Source organism: Melanostigma gelatinosum (assembly GCF_949748355.1).
Source record: "Melanostigma gelatinosum genome assembly, chromosome: 4".
Classification (NCBI taxonomy): domain Eukaryota; kingdom Metazoa; phylum Chordata; class Actinopteri; order Perciformes; family Zoarcidae; genus Melanostigma; species Melanostigma gelatinosum.
In genome coordinates this window covers 29,543,246-29,562,569 of record NC_136637.1, presented here as the reverse complement: position 1 = coordinate 29,562,569, position 19,324 = coordinate 29,543,246, and the positions used below count along the sequence as shown (strand labels likewise).

General features: G+C 44.0%; 1 protein-coding gene across 6 annotated transcripts; it reads left to right on the top strand.

Moving 5' to 3' along the window:
• The first annotated feature begins 759 nt into the window (after positions 1–759).
• Positions 760–19,107, top strand: slain2 (SLAIN motif family, member 2). Of its 6 annotated transcripts, none has more exons than XM_079267582.1 (10): positions 760–1,458; positions 5,885–6,027; positions 12,834–13,001; positions 13,090–13,266; positions 13,801–14,151; positions 14,232–14,375; positions 15,201–15,290; positions 16,513–16,551; positions 17,021–17,243; positions 17,347–19,107. In XM_079267582.1, the coding sequence occupies exons 1-10, from the start codon at positions 1,010–1,012 to the stop codon at positions 17,408–17,410; spliced, it is 1,848 nt and encodes a 615-aa protein (XP_079123708.1). In that variant the 5' UTR covers positions 760–1,009; the 3' UTR covers positions 17,411–19,107. The 6 variants fall into 6 exon arrangements, with proteins under 6 accessions (XP_079123708.1, XP_079123707.1, XP_079123711.1 ...); XM_079267581.1 differs by having other exon boundaries at positions 15,198–15,290; XM_079267585.1 differs by lacking the exon at positions 15,201–15,290.
• The last annotated feature ends 217 nt before the right edge of the window (positions 19,108–19,324 follow it).

The following is a 19,324-nucleotide window of genomic DNA, read 5'->3' as shown; positions in this document are numbered from 1 at the left end:
CATAACTCAAGAATTGATATGCTACACATAACAGGATACAATTATGACTTGGACAGACATGAATGAAAACTTCAACTGGACTGGTTGGTGGAGGAATACAACCTTGAGGGGGTAATTCTAGTTTTGTAGTAATGTACATTTTAATAAATGAATCTTTCATTGCTATTCACTTTATACTTTCCTGTCGGGATGAATAGGAAAAGCACTGTATTCCTGTTGGTCAAAGTAGTTCTCAATTTACAGATTTGACCAGTGATAATATGCAATAGAATGTATTTATGTTTAATAATTAATAGCCTAATATCAAGTGCTACAGAAGGATCCCCCTGTAAGAAATAAATACATTCTAGAATTGAATTAGTTATAGATATTTTTAATATGCATTTGTTTGATGAGCAACTGAAGTATTCCTGCTGTAGGTTAATTCGTAAATTGAAATATAATTAAATAGTTGAGCAAATTAATAAATAACTATCTAGCTGCTTCATTTATCTCATTCCTTATTAATTAATGTACAGATATACGACCTCTCCGTAACAAAATAATAAAGTTTATAACTTTATAATATAACTTATTTCAGTTCATGTTTAAAAATGTGCTACAAAACGTGAACTTTTCCCCGCTGTCGTCCGTGCGTGAGCAAATAGGTGTTGGTTACGTGCTCGCTCCCGCTCACCGAGCGCGGTGACGCGCGCGCTAGCCGCCGCCTGTTGGTCTTTCACTCACACATACACAGTTGTGTGACGAGTATTATGAAAAAATGGCCTCGACTTCTTCCCGTAGCCACGACTAACCGGTAGAAGATGACGGTGTTGAGATTTCTAAGTCAGTTGAACACCAAAGCGTTGTCTTTGAACACGTAATAGACAACAGCGAGAAGTTAACCGGGAAAACAAAACACTTTACGGCAGAGAAACGACTAGAAGAAAAAAACACCCACAAACCACCGCGTATTTTTATTATTCTTTTTTTTCCCTCCGTAGCGCTGGCTGGCTCTGGAGGAGCCGCTATGGAGGATATCAACTCAAACATCAACGCGGACTTGGAGGTGCGGAAGCTCCAGGACTTGGTGAAGAAGCTCGAGCAGCAGAACGAGCAGCTCCGGAGCCGGTCCACCACGATGCTGTCGTCCTCGTCCGGGACCAACCACCACCACAGCAGCACCAGACCGCTCAGCGACGGTTACCAATCGTCGTTCGTCGGCACTTGCGGCTACGGCGACCTGCTGGAGAACAGCCGCTGTCTGAGCTCCAGACTCTCCTACGACGGAGGAGTCAGCTTCAGGAGGCCGTACGAGTACGAGGGCGCGACGGCCGCAACCACCTCCACCTCCTCCGTGTCACTTTTCTCGAACGGCACCGGGGGTTTTACGGACGAGTCGGAGACGTCGATCCTGGACGAAGTGGACATCTTAGATCTCGAGGACATGGATTGTCTAAACGAGGACGAGGACAGCTGGTGAGTGACAACAGTATTTTTAGGGAGGTGGTGATGATGACAGCTATAAAAGAAGATAATCCTTTATTAAATGTACAGGATTACAGCAGCATAGCATAGTACAAACAAGAGACAGTAAAAAACAAGCTCAAAACTATTACAAGTAAGTAATACAGCAGTGAAGAATATTAAATAAGTAAAAAATCCACAATAACTAAAATAATACATATATACGGACATTTATAGTGCACCGATTGTTTGTGTTGTTATAACACAAATGTGACAGCTGCTCTAAAACATTTTAGCTACCACGACACAAAAAACAAAACATCCTCCTCATCTTCCCTGTGCTCTAAAATATGAAGTCCTATGAATGCACTGGAGGAGTCTCTCATTGTGGATCTCTCACTGAAAAAGGGTGTTGTTTGGCAAGTCACGTGGGTGTTGCCAAGCCCCATTCTCGGACTGTGTGATCATAATAGCTGTCGCGTGGTCATACATTCAGAGTCATGACCTCATACCTTCCGTGCAGTTTTTTTAGTAAGGCGTCTGTCAGCTGTCTGGACCCTGAAAGCCCTCCATCATCTGTTGCTGTGTGTGTGCGTGCGTGTGTGTGTGTGTGGCAGCCATGGTTATATAGTCCTCTGAATTTCCCCTTTAGCACACCATTTGGCATCCCTCCACCAGAGCTCTGCAGCACCTAAAGGAGGAGATGATGTGTCACAAAAACTAAAAGCTGCTCACAGCGTTGTGTTTATAAACAGTGACTTTTAAAAACATGGAAGAGGAGCCGTGTTGGACTGTTGGTATCATCCAGTACTCCTGGTTCTTAATCCTCTTCCCAACTCATCGTGTCCATAAAAGCCCCCCCCCCCCCCCCCCCTAAAGCGATGAGCATTGATGGTATTTACATAGATACTCTCTCTAGAAGTGTAATCCTTAAAACTCCAGAGTATGATTGGATTTGTGCTGCTGTCTAAATCTCGTAGCCTGGCTGGTTACATCAGCTTTTGGTTGCTTAAACAGAAAACAAATATGGTTTAATATCTCTTTGTCATGTTTTGAGTAAGCCTGGTTAAAGAGACAGTTCACTCCAAAATCAAAAATACACATTTGTCCTCTTACCTGTAGAGCTATAGCAATGTAGATTGTTTTGTTTATGAGTTGCCTCATTCGAGATATCGGCCGTATAGATGTTAGCCTTTACTCCGCTATAATGTCACTATATGTCCCTTTTTAACAATGAAGATGTGACATGTTTACATGTTGTAAATGCTAATTTTTATATGTTTAAAGTTGCCACTGATGGCAACCAAAGGCCAAGACTTGGTTGGTAGTTGCAACTTGGCAACCCGTACTGTCGAGCCCTGAGAGAGGTCATCGTTACCCGGCTGATGGCCGACATGTGGACTTGGTAGAGAGGTTTTACACACAGACTGTTTATAAGAAGTGGACGTAGTCATCGTGACGTCACTCATTGGTTTGTGGACCGATGTTTTGAAGCCTCAAGTTTGGCAATTTAGCCGGTGCCATTAGGGTTGGGCGGTATGACCAAAAATGCATATCACGGTACTTTGTAAGATTCTGCCGGTTTCACGGTATATCACGGTAATGTTTTTCGCGTTAAAGCATTAATTAATTAACGCCGAAAAAAACGGCCGGCCAGCGAGCGGTGAACAGCTGTTTGTGTGGAGTAGTCATTTTCTCATAGAGTTCAATACAACCAGAGGAGTCGCCCCCTGGTGGACACTAGCGAGAATGCAGCTTCAAGACATGAAGCATTTGCTTCACTCGCCTGGTTTTACAGAAGGGTTGTTGAGGTAGAAAAGCTATTTTTAATGCTTCAGATACTGACTACATGTGACTGTAATGATGGCCGTCCTCAGAAGAGGATCCTTGATGTCCATCTTGTTGGGACGGGTTGGTTCTATTGGCGTCTTCTATTATAATGACACTATAATAAGCAACATTAGGGCGTAACATGAGGACGGCTAAAGCTCTTCCAAAGGTAGCTCATATTTGGTTGAAAGCCAGCTGACTGCAGTGAAAGAGCTTCTGGCAGTCAGCACTTAGCATCTGTGTCCACATTGTAGGTGTCTCTGAAATAATGAGCTTATATCAACAAAGAGGAACGAACACTGAAAACAGACCCACTGGAACATGACATGTATGGTATAAATGGATCAGACATGGATGCTGCTAATCATTGGGCATGTTTCCTTCAAGTAAAAAGAGGTTTAGACGATTTGTTGTACTTCATCGGAGCAAACCGAGACGCTCGACATCGGACTACGTTCATACATTGCTCGCTCATGCCCAACAGAGCCACTCTCGTTATGCCCACGCTCCTTCTTCTGCTCTTTATGATCAGATGTGATGTCTGGGATTGCCCAGTAGTAGCTCCTCTGACAGGATTTAAAACATGCTGCCTGCCTCTTGACTATCAATAGATGCTTGCCACACTCCCGTTGCCGCATGTGGACATGACACACAAGCTCGGGGAGTTCATGGAAGTGTTGATAGACCTTGAATAGATGCAGAGTACCCATGTTTCATTCTTGTATTTCCTCTGCACTCGCCCTCCTTTTGCCTGTAATGTTGCTTCCTTTATGGCTGCAACAGAGCTGACAGCTGCTGACTCACATTTCTCTCCTGAGTGGAAACTCCTCTGTTGTCTCCTCTCCTCAACGCTTCAGGATGAACTCGGGTTACTTGTGTAGCAGACAAACAGGAAGTAGTGAATTCAGTCGGTTTGTCGCCTTATTTTTAAACCTTTTAATGCGTGTCTTATCAGTATCAAGAGGGGCTCATAGTTTCAATCAATACAGCTGACTACGCACTTAACTCACTGTTGTTTTTTCAAAGTGACGCTGGTTCATTCTCAAAGTTTGCTGCAGCAGAAGCTGACGGTTGCATTGCTTCCTCTTTGCTAATGGTTTGTGCTAAATTCGCTGCAACTGTAAGAGTCGAGTCTAAAAGATATCTGCAAGCCACCGACAAGTTTTCAACCGGTAGATGAGCTTTCACCACTCGATTTGACAGCTCTTAAGGTTAGAGCAATAAGAAACAAGGTGTATTAAAACACGAAAATGTCCGTTTCTGTCTTTGTTATGATAGTGTGTGTCCGGAATATAAAGTTCAGGTATAGACAGACGGCCAAAACAAGCGTGTCCTCCATTTACCACACTGACATCACCAGCGCTTTGCTGAAAAGTTCAGAGAGTTTCAGAATCAGCTTTATTGGCCATGTATGTGTCCGGTTTACACGTTGCTCTCAACATGCATACATAGAATATACAAATAAACAAGAACATATAAAAACAAAGTAGAACAGAGGTAAGCATAAACATTTAACGACTATGTACAGTATAAATATATCTCAAAAAGTATAATTTCAACTAGAAACGCTCTGAGCGGCCGCACAAAAAGAGGCGGAGCATTCAGAAAACAAGACGCTGGGGGCAGCGACTTGTTCTCTAGGCGGTTGCATACACACTGTCCTCATTGGTAACAATTAAATAAAGGCGCTATGTGGACACTAGGGTTGGGTATCGTTTTGTTTTTTTCCAATACCGGTGCTAAAACGATACTTTTAAAACGATACCGGTGCCTGAACCGATACTTTTTTCTTCAAATTGAACAATATATTAACTGTTTAAAGTATACTATAAATATAAATAAATACAAAACACTTTGCTTCAAACTACAGCTTCAAACTTTTTAACTATGAACAATATGTTAACTGTTAACAGTTTGCAGTATACTTAAATAAATATAAATAAGTACAAAACACACACACACTTTGTACAGACACTACAGCTTCAAACTTCAGCAATTATTTTGCAGCAATATGAGCATATTATCCTTCTCTGGCAAAATACGACACGTCTCATGACTGATTTTATTTTACCAGTTGGTGGCGGTAATGCGCCAATTCGTCGTTTGCCAACCGCCAGTACACCTCAAAGGAGGAGAAGAAGAAGAAGAAGCTTCCGCGTGCCTGTGTTGTTGTGCTTATGAGCGACAGCGCTACGTACCCCGTTGTAATAATACTATGAATGAGGAGCGGAGGGCCGAGTCCTGCTGCCAGGACGGAGTCATCAGAGTAGTGTAAAAAAAGTATTGCAATCGGCTCAGGCACCGAAAGGAGGCACCGAAATCTGCGTTACGTTCCGGTCCGGTAGGTACCGGACGTATAGGAACCGGTTCCATACCGGCACCGTTTTTCGGTACCCAACCCTAGTGGACACAAGCTCTTATCTTTCATTGCAGCCTTCTGTGATTCAACAAACACTCTCAATCTCCTCTGACTCGTCTGTGAGTCGGTCACCATCGGAGAGAGACAACAGTTTACGTAATGATGCTCGCTATGTATTGTTTTTATGAACATGCAGTGTAACGTGTCAACTGTGTGTCTCCCGGTCATGTCCCCCCGTCCCCGTCCCAGGCTATACGAGGCGAAGCTGGACAGTCCCATGCAGAAAGCCCTGAGTCCTATCGTGTGGTGCCGCCAAGCTCTGGACAACCCCAGTCCAGAGATGGAGTCAGCCAAGCGCTCCCTCATCCACAGACTGGACCTCACCATGTCAGGTAAACCACCGCCGCCACAGAACGTGAGACATGGAGTCTCAACTCAGCAGCAGGAGGAACAGCATCAGTAATACACTCTGCTAGGCTGAAAGCTTGTGGGGAGATCATGCTTACAGTTGTGTGTCTGTCTGTCTGTCCACGGCTAATCTTGCAGACTGCTGGACCCTTCAGCCTAATATTTTCTGTGCTCATTCATGACCGTATGCCCAAGGACCTCTCATAGGTTTAGGGTTTGAAAACCATATTTTATTGACCGTTTTGCTTTGTTTATACTCGTCGTAGCCTCGGCAGATGGCGAGCACAAGCTATGAGAATGCACGAAGGAGTTTCTCCGAAACGCCAGAGAACATTCCGACACAATGTACTGCGAAGAATCAACAACACGAGTGTCACCGGTAAAACGTCATGAAACCACCTCCACAATGCTGAGGAGGGATTGTAATTATCTATGAACTCATATCTCATATTCATGGACTACTTTATTGCCTTTATACGAGGGGTCTTCAACGTTATTCAGGCCAAGGACCCCCAAACTGATAGAGATGGAGCAGGGACCCCCAACTATATATATTGCATAAAACTGTGTTTTATATTAAATGGGCCTAGTACCGTGTATACCTCTTTATTGTACATTCAATACTAAGCTATTCAAATAATACACAGGGTCATATATTCATGTCTTTATTTTAAACATGTGTAAGGCACAGTGAGTAGGGCGGCCGTGCCACTGCCTTTTATAAACACACCGTGTCAATATCAACAATGTCTGTTAATTGCATGATAATCATGCATACAAGCTCTTCAAAGTGATGCCTATTAGTGCCACTGTCATGCATAAACATACCTGTTATCTTTCATACAATAGTGAACTATTAAAATAATGGACAGATTCATGTTTAGAGAAAAAAAAGATTTTTTCTTCTTCTTTTTTTTATTATCAACCAAATATTTCGCGGACCCCCTGTTGAAGACCTCTGCTTTATACAAACCTTGTAAAGAAAGAAGTTAAGTATTAAATGTGTTGTTAAGAAAAAGGTTTAAAGTGATTTGATTTTGCAGCAAATGATTCACCTAAATGTAACATGCGGCTCCTAAAGCATCGAGAAACACTTTGGTCGTCTTTGTAAAATGCTCTGACATGTTCGTGGTGCTTTCATCAGTGAACTACATGTCTGAAGAGCGGCGAGTAAACTAAGCTTCACTCCTCTCAACCGGCCACAAGTGATCAACAGCTGCTTCAGGAGCAAAAAGGCATCCCGGCTGTCGGCTGGACTCAAGATCTGACATTGACAAAAAGGTTTTGTCTCAATTTGAACCAGATCTTCTGCAGATTAGTTCCACAGGCGATGTGTTGAGATCCACTAAAGTTAGACGCGTTAGCAGATGAATAAATCCCCGTGTTTTTGGTTATCTTCGTCGTCTTGACTGTTGTTTTGTAGAAAGTCTCCATACATACGTCCGTCTCTGTGTTGTTGGTCTTCTGGCTGTCAGTTTGCATGTCGATCCATTTTAATAATTGCATAACGTGAGTCGTTGGAGCTCTTTATCTGGATCATAAAAGCAGTTCTAGCTCACTGCAACAAAGGAAGCACAGACGGACGTATCGTTCATTAAAGGCGTTTCCTTGTGTGGGTAAGATGAACAGCGTTGTACCTGTTTGGGCAATCATTGAAGAGTGAATGCTGGAGGATGTCGTTTTATGACCTGGCAGGTGCAGATAAGGTGATGTCATTTGAGAATCAAATCAGCAGCACATTGACTTGGGGAGTAATTGCCAGTTGAGGTTATAGATCTGGTACCTGAGAGTGTCGAGGGTTAGTGAGAATACACGTGTCATGTGTGTGTTCTGAGAGTCTCTTCTTGGGATTGGGGGGGGGGGGTGTGTGTGTGTGAGTGTGTGTGTGTGTGAGTGTGAGGTTCTCCTCCACAGTCAGGGTTCTCCTGCAGTAGATGAGTTGATAGAACAGACAGGAGAACCAGCACGGGAGCAAAGTGATGTTCTGCTGTGGACGTATGTTCACTCCTCACAGAATGTCTCTCAGTTGAAGTGAAGCTGTATTCAGAATGTCTTCAGCTCTTCAGCTTGCTGTCACACAGACCTTTCTGAGGGAATGAAGCTGTTATCTATGATCTACAAACACACCAGACTCATTCACTCACACTGATTCTACCTCTCAGGACAGGAGCTGCTGCTCTGCTGCTGAGCTTGTGTTGTTGAGTGACTTTGTTTTTTTTAAGGTTTATTCTGATTCAACTCTTTGGATTAATTGCTGCTGACTATGTAGAAGAACCTCATACAACCCACTTCTAAATCAGAACCATCCTTTTGCATTGGTCCATGTTTATTGATCCTATAAAGCACCAGAGTGGATGTGCACTAGTGGAATAAAGTAACATCTGGAGCCCTCAGTGTGTCGTAGGAGTCGTGTAGTGCTGCTCTTCACGTTTAAAATCTCAGGGATTTTTCCTTCTTCTTTACACTGTAAACTGATTATTGAAAGTTATTTATAATTGTATAAACTCGCACCATTATTGTAGTGATTTAATCGACAGCACATCACCCAGCTGTGCTTCATGTCTAGTCCTCTCTGCTCGTCTCCGTGTGTTGTCTGATCTTCTGACGGACACTAATTATAGTCGCTCCCTCAAACCCTCAGCTAAACAGAGAGGGGGTCATTTCCATGCCGGCAGCGGTGTGTCCATGTGACCGTTGGGTCATGTTGAGCAACAGGCTGCTGAAGGCTGCCCACTGTGGTGGATTTGATCTTCTCAGCTCTGTTCAGCACCTGGACACACGAGCAGCTGGTGAAACAGGAGCACTGACACTTCTCTGCTCAATGGAAAGACTTCAGAGACAAAGCCCTTCTAACTGATGATGAATCACAATTACATCAGGAATCTGCAACTTTCATCAAAATACACAAAGAATCATTTTTGTCTCTTTTCTCTTTATGATGATATTGATATATGATATGACTGTGGAGGGATAAAGCTGACATTATAATCAATAAATAAGTGACACAATAAGACATGAAAATGATACATTTATATGATAAAAGCCTCAATTATTGAATAAATGTGCAGGTTAATAAAAACAGATAAATATGAGAATACAATATTAATTTATTTGAACAAATAAAGAAATAGAAAAATAAGAATGAAAACAAGTGAATACAAAAAACTTCTATGCACCTTTAATTTATGTTCATATTTATTTGATAAATCTGTCTTTTATGTCTGATTTTCTGTCTTGTTTATTATTTTAAAGAAATGATTGCGTGGCTTTGGCTCAGGAGGATGTATGTGTTGATTGAGTCATTATGATGCAGCTTTAATCCGGAGAGGACCCTGACTGAACAAATCACACGATCTGACTAATACAGCCATGTACATAACTTTGTGTTCACGTCTGTTCATGGTTGTGATCTCATCATTGATTGTGTGGCAGAAGGATGACATCATCCTACTCAGTCCTGAACATATGTCGACCCGTTCTTTAATCCATCCACTTCCACAAACGGCTTGACACAAAAAAAGACACAACAACATATTTCTGTTGCTGGACGCGTGGTTTAAACATTTGAGATCAAACTAAAGGTTCATGTCTGCTTGAGGGGCAGATTGGAGTCAAAAGAAACGGCTTTTCTTTCACCATCAAACTGTTTGTATGCAGCAACACACTCGTACACGACATTCACACATTTCTTTGAACACGTTGTGAAGTTTGAGTGTTCACAGTGAGCGAGCTGTGTGCGTGTGCACGCCCTGATTTAAGTCACATCCCCAGATGACTCCGTTATGTAACAAGACGATCCTGAAAAGAAGTCCAAACACGTGTTGCTCAACGATTAAAGTCTTTTTATTTTCCATTCTGCTGCTCGAACAGCTGTCCTGCATATAAAGAAGACCCAAAGTCACATAGCTGCCCCGCTTTACTCCTGCTCAGAGAAGAGCTTTGACTTTCCTTCAGCCTCGTGCTGCACACGTTGTGGTGTATTTATCTCATTTATAAAAGCTTCTCTGTTTGCTCTTCTTCTTGAGATGTCCTGGAAGCTCTTTAAATATATAATATACCTTATTGTCAAGTGTTGTCTTTCAGTTCGCTCTCAACATTTGCCCTCCAGACCTTTATTTCATATCAGGCTGTTCTGTGCTGGCTTCTTTTTAGGGGTTTTTTTTTGGGCCTGTGGAAACTCGCCTGAGCTTTCCATAATTAAAAAGCCATGACGGAAAAAATCCTCTCATGCAATTTCATATCGCAATCATCAATCATGTGAATTGATACCACTGATATCCAATACTTAGTGATTGATTATGCTATTTATAGGCTCAACGTAGGCCTGTTTCTCACACAACCTCATGTCTATGCTGCTGCAACATGTTGCACATTGAGCGGTGAGGAGGAGCTCCTCCCCCAGCACCAAGTCCATCTATTTCCAGAGAACCTCTGGGGACGCTTCAGGCTACGAGGAGCCGTCCTCGTGCAGCTCTGCAGCACTTTGCAGCCAGAAGTTTACCAGGAAAATGTGATTTGTTTGTCGTTATGAGAACAAAGGTGTGAACAATTGTGCGGTTTAAGAACACGTGAATCTTAAGACCTTTCTCAAGAACTAATGTAACGTCTTAGTTTATTTGTATCCTTTCGACCGTCCCACTGAGCGTTGTGTTGTTGTTATTGTTGCCGTTGCTTTTTAACTTAAACTTTTTACTCTTCTGCTGATTGTATTCACGCTTCATGAATCATAACAGTGGAGTTAATTTGTGGAGATTAACGTGCTGAACAACACCTGTAAGTGTCATCGATGTTCTTTTAACTGTTGTCGGGGGAACCAGTGTGACGCTGCCTTGCTGCTGGGCTACAACACTACATAATCCCTGCAGCGCTGTGAAGCATCGGTCACTCACCACTGTGTAGCTCGGACCTCGTCAGTTGTGTTTCGTCAGGCGAAGATATTCCCGAATCACTGAGACTGCTGCTCTACGTCAGAGGGTTCGTGTTTGTCAGCACTCACAGCGGAGCGTGACGCACTCATTTTAATCTTGACTCTTCATGTCGGGGTTAATAGTTTCTCCTGAAATGGAAAAACAAAGCAGCCGTTGTTTCAGAGCGTCTACATGTGCGCTGTTGACATTCCTCAGCAGAGGATGGACTTCATGGTATTTCCTAAATAATGCAGGAGGACAGAGTGCAGCGCAGAGGAGGTCGCTGATGTTAAAGGCTTTCAGAGAGAGAGAGAGATCTCTGAGACCTCAGAGCCTCTGACTGCTGGATCCTCAGAGGCTCACATTGTGCTGCTCGACTGCGTCTCCATTGAATGAACGTATTGTTGAGTGTGTGCTGATGGAGTCTGTGAGTCTGCATCAGGCCCACACTCAGCATACGGTCTGAGAGACTCCACCAGACTGCGCAGCACACTGAGGGGCTTTCATGAGGCTGGAACACTGGGAACACTGGGGACACTGGGGACACTTCAGAGGTCCTTTCTGGGTGCGAGTGTGTAGAAGTCTGTTAACACGTCGTTGCTTCCTCCTCACAAATGAGCATCTTGACCGTCAGTCTTTATGATTCAGGATTCTCTTCATACAGACCGGCTTTTATGTGATTTTCTGTTTTATTGGTAGTTGTTTTTAATAATTTATTTATTTTATTTTTATTTGGTTTTATTAAATTATTTTACTACCTTTTTTTAATTGATTAGTTTATTTTTATGGTATCTATCGACTGTCTCACTGAGCTTTCTGTTGTTCTCGATTCTGCTGCTTTGTCTGCTGCTGCATCTTTTTAAGAATTGATTCTACGTGAGCTCGTCACAAACCATGAACTATGCTACCCCATATATACTGTATATATATAATATATACAGTATATATTATATATATACTGTATATATTATATATATATAATATATACAGTATATATATAATATATACAGTATATATATAATATATACAGTATATATTATATATATACTGTATATATCATCTATATATACTGTATATATAATATATATATACAGTATATATATAATATATACTGTATATATTATATATATACTGTATATATCATCTATATATACTGTATATATAATATATATATACAGTATATATATTATATATACAGTATATATTATATATATACTGTATATATCATCTATATATACTGTATATATATAATATATACAGTATATATTATATATATACAGTATATATTGTATATATTATATATATACAGTATATATTATATATATATACTGTATATATTATATATATACAGTATATATCATATATATATACTGTATATATTATATATATACAGTATATATTATATATAACACCTTTAAGTGCCCACAAGTGTTACAAATTTGGGGAAAACAAGAAATTGAGGCCGCACCTGCTTCACATATTGAACTATTCACATCTGAACAACCTCTGCTCTGTTCAGCAGTTCAAACATGTGACTGTTGGTCTCGGGTGAATCCGTCACGGCTTCATAGTTGTGAGTTTAATGTTCTTTACGGGATCTGGTGAAAGCAAACGCTTTATTTTTGGCTGAATTTTAAATGAGAAATGTAATAAAATGATTTTGATGGAATATCACGATTTTAAGCTTTGATTTGGTTGCTTTTCTTCTGAAGGAAGCGTTCGTCACATATGATCCGTTCAGGGGCCGAGGATCATGTCTGATAATGTCATTCCGTCTCTGATAAATGCCTTTTTGAAAAGGAAACGTGCTTTTTAAACTCTCCGGCAGAATTAGAGAGGCGTTGACGTTGTGATGACTGATGTTCTGTTCTGTGACTCTGCAGCCAACAAGCATCGGAGCCTGTACGGAAGCCCCTACAACCAGCAGAGCTACGGAAGCCCGTACAGCACCAACGCAGCCAACAGCCCGTACAGCAGTGGCTTCAACTCCCCCTCCTCCACCCCCAGCAAAGTGCCCATCGTGAGGCAGCAACTCATGCCCGGGAACGCAGGTACGCAGCTCCCTATGGTCCGCTAACCACGGCAGCACATCGGAGGATGTGTCTCTAAAGAGTTCACGGATGATTTATTTCTCACCAGCACACCAGCGGAACAGAGAGGCGGCAGAGAGGAATCCTCCGGCGGTGAGCCCGCAGTCCTCCGTGGACAGCGAGCTGAGCACCTCTGAGATGGACGAGGACTCGGTGGGCTCCTCCAACACCTACAAGCTCAACGACGTCACTGACGTCCAGATCCTGGCCCGCATGCAGGAAGAGAGTACGTACTGCAGCCGTGGGGGAGGGGCACCGTCAGGGTGTCACCGGTACTAGTGCTCTGATCCACACTGATACTGTGATCAAACTCGCATGACATCACTACCATATGACATCACTACCGTATGACATCACTACCGTATGACATCACTAACATATGACATCACTACCGTTACCTGGCGGCTGCTGCACAGACAGACTGATGTTCTGCTTGTTGGTCACATGTTGTGATGAACTTACTTGTGAAGGTTTTATTGTGTTTGAGACGACCAGAGTTCTACAATGTTTCCTCTCTGATCGTGATGTGAGTCTCACTCTGTACTGAGAGGAGACAGAGAGACAGAGAGAGGACGTTTGAGACGAGGACGTCTCACTCAGGAACTAACAAAGTGCCGCCAGCAGAACCGATAACTCCGGACCGCATCAATGCTGCAGGTTTTTGCTGATGTGGAACCAGGTTTCGCTCTGTAGCAGCGGCCTCCTCAGTGGTGTTGTTCTGTGTTCTAGTGATGTAACTGATGGTGTCCGTGTCTCTCAGGTTTGAGACAAGACTACGCCGCCACAGCGTCCAGGAGGAGCTCCGGGTCGTCCTGCCACTCTCTGCGACGCAGCACCTTCAGCGACCAGGAGCTGGACACCCACAGCCTGGAGGACGAGGAGGAGGCGGCGCTGCACCCGGCCTTCCACCTGCCCTCAAGCCGCTTCAGCCCCTCCCCCCGAAACTCCCCCCGCGCCTCCCCGAGGAACTCGCCCCGCTCCCGCTCGCCGGCCCGCTCCATCGACTACAGCCGCAGCTCGCCTCAGCCCGTCATCAGCCGCCTGCAGCAGCCTCGCCACTCGCTGCAGGGCCACGCGCACGACCTGCAGACCAACGTGGTGAAGAGCGAGGGTGAGCGGAGACCAAGACCAAGACCGCCACGACTTCTGCTCGGTTTGCTTCATCTCTACTCTTGTTGTTTGCTGTTGCAGAAAAGCTGCGTCGCAGTCTTCCCAACCTCACGCGAGCCGCGGCGGCGGTCCAGAACCCCGAACCCGTGAAGAACAGCCGCAGCTGTGAGTCCAACCTGCAGGTGCCCAACGGAGGCTCTCCTCGACACCAGAACCAGTCGGCGAGTGAGTACTGAGACATTTAGAATCATTTCACTGCAGAAAACACAGAACCCTCTAACCCTTGTTGACGTCACAGCGTGGTCAGCTGACGTCTTGATGTTTGTTTTGCTCTCCGACTACACTGAGCGCTCAGAGCTGTGTTCGGCGTGCTCCACTGTGCTGCTTTCACGTCTCTGGGAGTCCTCTTTGTCTTTGATCTTTCTCAGATGTCATCTCTTTTTATTCCTCTCTATCCGCCTCGCCATAACTTCACACTTCACAGCGACACGCTCGTCCTGCAGAACCAGAGCACTGCTGTTTAACGTGCGGTGTCCTAAAGGCTTAATGCTCTTTAAGAGCTGTGAGAGTCTCACCTCTGCTGTGATCCTGTGATGGGGGATAAAGATCATGGTGTTGTCCTTAATCCAGAGACGGTAATCAGCACAGGGGTCAAAGGGCAGCGTTCGTGTCTTTATCTTGTCTCTGAGCGTTCATGCGCTCTTCACGCATGACAGCAGATACTTCATGTTTCTGCTGAATCTACAGATTGTACGAGCTCCGCTGTCCTCTTCTGTCTTTGAGCTTTGGCTGTTGAGACTCTTCTGCGTCTCTCACTGACTTCTCTAACGCATGAGTAACACAACAGCCTCTGTTTCTCTGCTGGATTGGCTGATGAACTGTTGGCTCTCTGCCCTCCTCCCTGAACCTGCTGCTCCTCTGGATGTTTGGCTGTGGCGCCCCCTAGTGGCCTAAACCAGCAGCTCCAGGCTCCAGCCCCCTTCTCCTCTTCCTGCAGCAGCTTGGTGAAGTCTGACGTCCCGTGATGAAATGTCCCTGTGTTCTCAGCAGCAGCAGCAGCTCAACTCCCGAGATACTCGAGCCCCTCTCGCTCCTCCCCGAAACCCAAACAGCACCTCCAGAGGCCGACCGCCCTGCGAGGTAACGGCCTGATCTCAGACCAGCTGCAGGCCGTGAGATCCGTCTCACGCTCAGTCGCATGCACTCTGTGGAGGGTCGGCCCGCTGGTTCACCGTCAGCCTGTATCGCAGACAGAGCGAGCCTCTGATGAGCAGCTTCGTCCTGCATTAGAAAAGTACGCAGTTCAAATGAGTGAAGAGCTGTTAGAACAAAGTCCACGCGTCAGGGAGAAGAAAAAAAGATGGTTTCAAATAACATAAAAGATACAAAATACAGAGAATATATTTTCAAATCATCTCAAAAGTCATTGATCGCTTGTTTTACACAAACTTCCTGCAGTTATGACGTCATCATTTGTGTTAATTATCAGTTGTTCTGTACTGTACTGTCGTGCATTAAATATAATATGAAATAGAATAAGTTATTGAGTCACTGATGGAGAAGGACAGAGGTTGGGATCCACTGGAGCAGAGCGCTGTGCTCACGGAGAGCCGATGATGAAGTGACGGTTCTATAGAGCTGCCGTGGATCAGACTGTGAGTTCAGCTTTCTCTGTTTTTGTTGCTTTCTTTGTGAGATGAAAGCAGAGAAAGGTGGCGCCGGGTTCATCAGAGAGGAGCTTCATAGTTTATACATTTAAATATTCACAGATTCCCGTGAGCATTGAGTCGACATGGTTCTGTAACTGTGAGGGTCCGTCCGGTCCGTCGCCGTGAACACGATATCTCAGCGGCACTTTGAGGGAATTCCTTCAAATTTGGCACAAACGTCCTCGTGGACTCGAGGACGAACTCTTCGGGTGTTTGAGGTCAAAGGTCACCGTGACTTTACGTCGGTCATCATTCTGTCGACGGTAAATCTCAGGAACGACTTGAAGGAAGTTCATCCCGCACAAAACATCCACTTGGACTCACAAAACCCATTTTTGGCCACAACTCAACAATTCATATGCTAATTGTATGCTAATGTGATCATAAGATGAATTTTTTGACATGGACGTAAACTGAAACATATCATTCTTTAATAAGTGTTTATTTATCTAAATACAGAAATACATTTTAATTTCTTTCATTTTCACCATTATTTGATGGTTGAGGTTCTAGTTCCGTTCAGTTTTGGTGATTGTTGTGCGGCTCCAGTGCTCCGCGGTCCCGGTCAGTACAGGCGGGTCAGTACAGGCGGGTCAGTACAGGCGGGTCACTGACGCTCTGCATTAAGTCTCTGTTGTCTTCGTCTTGTCTAGTCCCGCTCTCCTGTTGCTTTGGAGAAGAAGGTGATTTCAGTGAGTATTCACTGAGCGGCTCTTCTACATGTTGTGCTCTCCTCGCCGTGGTTGCATTGATGTCGTGTTATATTTCGTGCTTCTGGTTCTAGTTGATGCTGTGTGTGTGTGTGTGTGTGTGTGTGTGTGTGTGTGTGTGTGTGTGTGTGTGTGTGTGTGTGTGTGTGTGTGTGTGTGTGTGTGTGTGTGTGTGTGTGTGTGTGTGTGTGTGTGTGTGTGTGTGTGTGTGTGTGTGTGTGTGTGTGTGTCCATTGTGTCAAGTTTATTTAGTCGATTCTAAACTTGCATCGTTTGATATCATTTGAGATGACCTCCGTATGTTTCTGTTTAAATAGATGTTCTGTTTGTTCTGTGCATCGTATTATTATTATTATTATTATTATCTCACGGCGTTGTGATCCTTCATTGTTTAAAGTATTAAAACCTATAACGAGCTGACAGCTCTCTAACATGACGTCTGTGTCTCCAGTCCCGTCTCCCAGTAAGCTGCGGACTCCGGTCACCCCGTCCCCGCTGGCCTTGAGGCAGCCGGTGAAGGCCACGTCTAACCCCGGCTCGGCCACCTCCTCCTCCACCTCCACCCCCACCCGCTCCCTGGCCCCCCCACGCAGCGGCCTCCCCCGTCCCAGTGCTTCTGCGGGAGGGGGGGGCATCCCTCTGCCTCGCAGCAAACTGGCCCAACCTGTGCGCAGGTATGTACGCCGACACACCAGCACTTCTGTGAGGGATGTGCTTCGTGTGAAACACTGACTGACGTCTCCTCCTCCTCCTCCTCCTCCTCCTCCTCCTCCTCAGGTCTCTTCCTGCTCCTCGGTCCTACAGCGGTGCTGGAGAAAACTGGAGAGAAGGTTGTTACTGAACCGGGGCCAGCAGGGGGCGCTCCAATCAAAGCATCAACAGCAAGAGGAAGACATTACAACATGATGGCACTTTATCTCCCCAGATACCTTTTACAGTGACAAGAGAGAGAGAGACTCTGTCCCACAAATATATATATATATATATATGTATGTATGTATGTATGTATGTATGTATATTGATATTTGTGGGACAGAGGCTCTGGAGGGGTCCGGCATGTAGAGCAGAGAGCCCAGAAGAATGCCAAAGAAACCAGCTGGGCTCCAGCAGAGGACACGCCTCCTGCATTTGGTTCTTCATCACTTCATCAGAGGACACGCCTCCTGCCTTTGGTTCTTCATCACTTCATCAGAGGACACGCCTCCTGCATTTGGTTCTTCATCACTTCATCAGAGGACACGCCTCCTGCCTTTGGTTCTTCATCACTTCATCAGAGGACACGCCTCCTGCATTTGGTTCTTCATCACTTCATCAGAGGACACGCCTCCTGCCTTTGGTTCTTCATCACTTCATCAGAGGACACGCCTCCTGCATTTGGTTCTTCATCACTTCATCAGAGGACACGCCTCCTGCCTTTGGTTCTTCATCACTTCATCAGAGGACACGCCTCCTGCCTTTGATTCTTCATCACTTCACCACCTCATCTTCCTCCCGCTCTTCTTATTTCACCTCCCTCAGGTCGAAATGTCTCCACACATTTCTCTCTTTATTCTCTGTGTTCAACAGATGTCGTGAGCGATCTCTATGATGATGATGATGATGATGATGATGATGCTGTAATGTTAGGGAGAATGGTGGATGTCTTGGAACAGTGAAAGCACCTCTTTGTGTGATAGTCAGAATGTATGCACAAAGTTTTTTTTGGGAAAAGAAATATTTATTCAAATTATTTAAGAAATGTGTCCAAACATCCGTATCAGTATTTTTTAGGTTTGAAGATTTCAATTGTTAAAGAAAGAAATGTACGTTTTAAACGTCGACTGCAAGCTAACTCTCCAAAGCGTTGTGTTGTTGTTACGTGGTGATAAACGACGACTCGGCTCTGACGTCACCACAGTTTGACAAGATTCAACTTTCTCCACTGAACAGAGTCCGGTCGGTTTAAAAACAGCTTGGAATGAGCTCAAAGCATATTTAATCTCTGCTCCCCCAATCGGCAAGTTAAACCAAGAAATCATTGATGGAAGTCAGACATCTTGAATACGTTCTGCTGGCTTCTTGCGCTCTGAACATGAATGGAAGTTCAAACTAGTGCCTATAATTTAAAGATTCACTCGTTTGTTCCTTTAGCATTTTGTGCCAATTTCTGTTTCTTTTGCATTTCTGCTAGATTGATTTGTTTTGTTTTTTGTAATTGAATCAATGCATTTATAATTGCTTTAAAAAAAAAGAAATGTTCAAAAATGCGCCTTCATATTTATATCAAGTAAGTCATTGTGTAAATGAAACTATTTATTAAAGAGGCGCTCAGATTCAGCGGGGAAGCTCGAAACGAATGTTGCAAAAAAGACAAACGCACACCTTTTGTGTGAACAGTTTTTGTTATTGAACCTTTTTTTTATATCCACAACCATGACATTCAGTTCCTCGTGGAAAGTCACATTCAAATAAAAGATGAAACGTTATTCTCTTGTTTTGCACTTCTTTTTAGATCCTCACAACAGAAAAACAAAGGTTTGTATTATTGTGAGACAGCAGCAGCCGTACGTACGATACATCGACGAATAAAAGCATCTCATCAAAGCTGTTGATCCTGATTTTATTGTTCATCGGGTTTAAAGTCTGTTGGTCTGTTATATTTCTGTTACTAGAAAGACGACGATCTGCAGGTGTGACTTCACTTCTACGTCAGCAGGAAGTATTTGACTCCTTCAGTCTGAGTTTTCATGAACGATACAAACAGAAGCCCGACTGC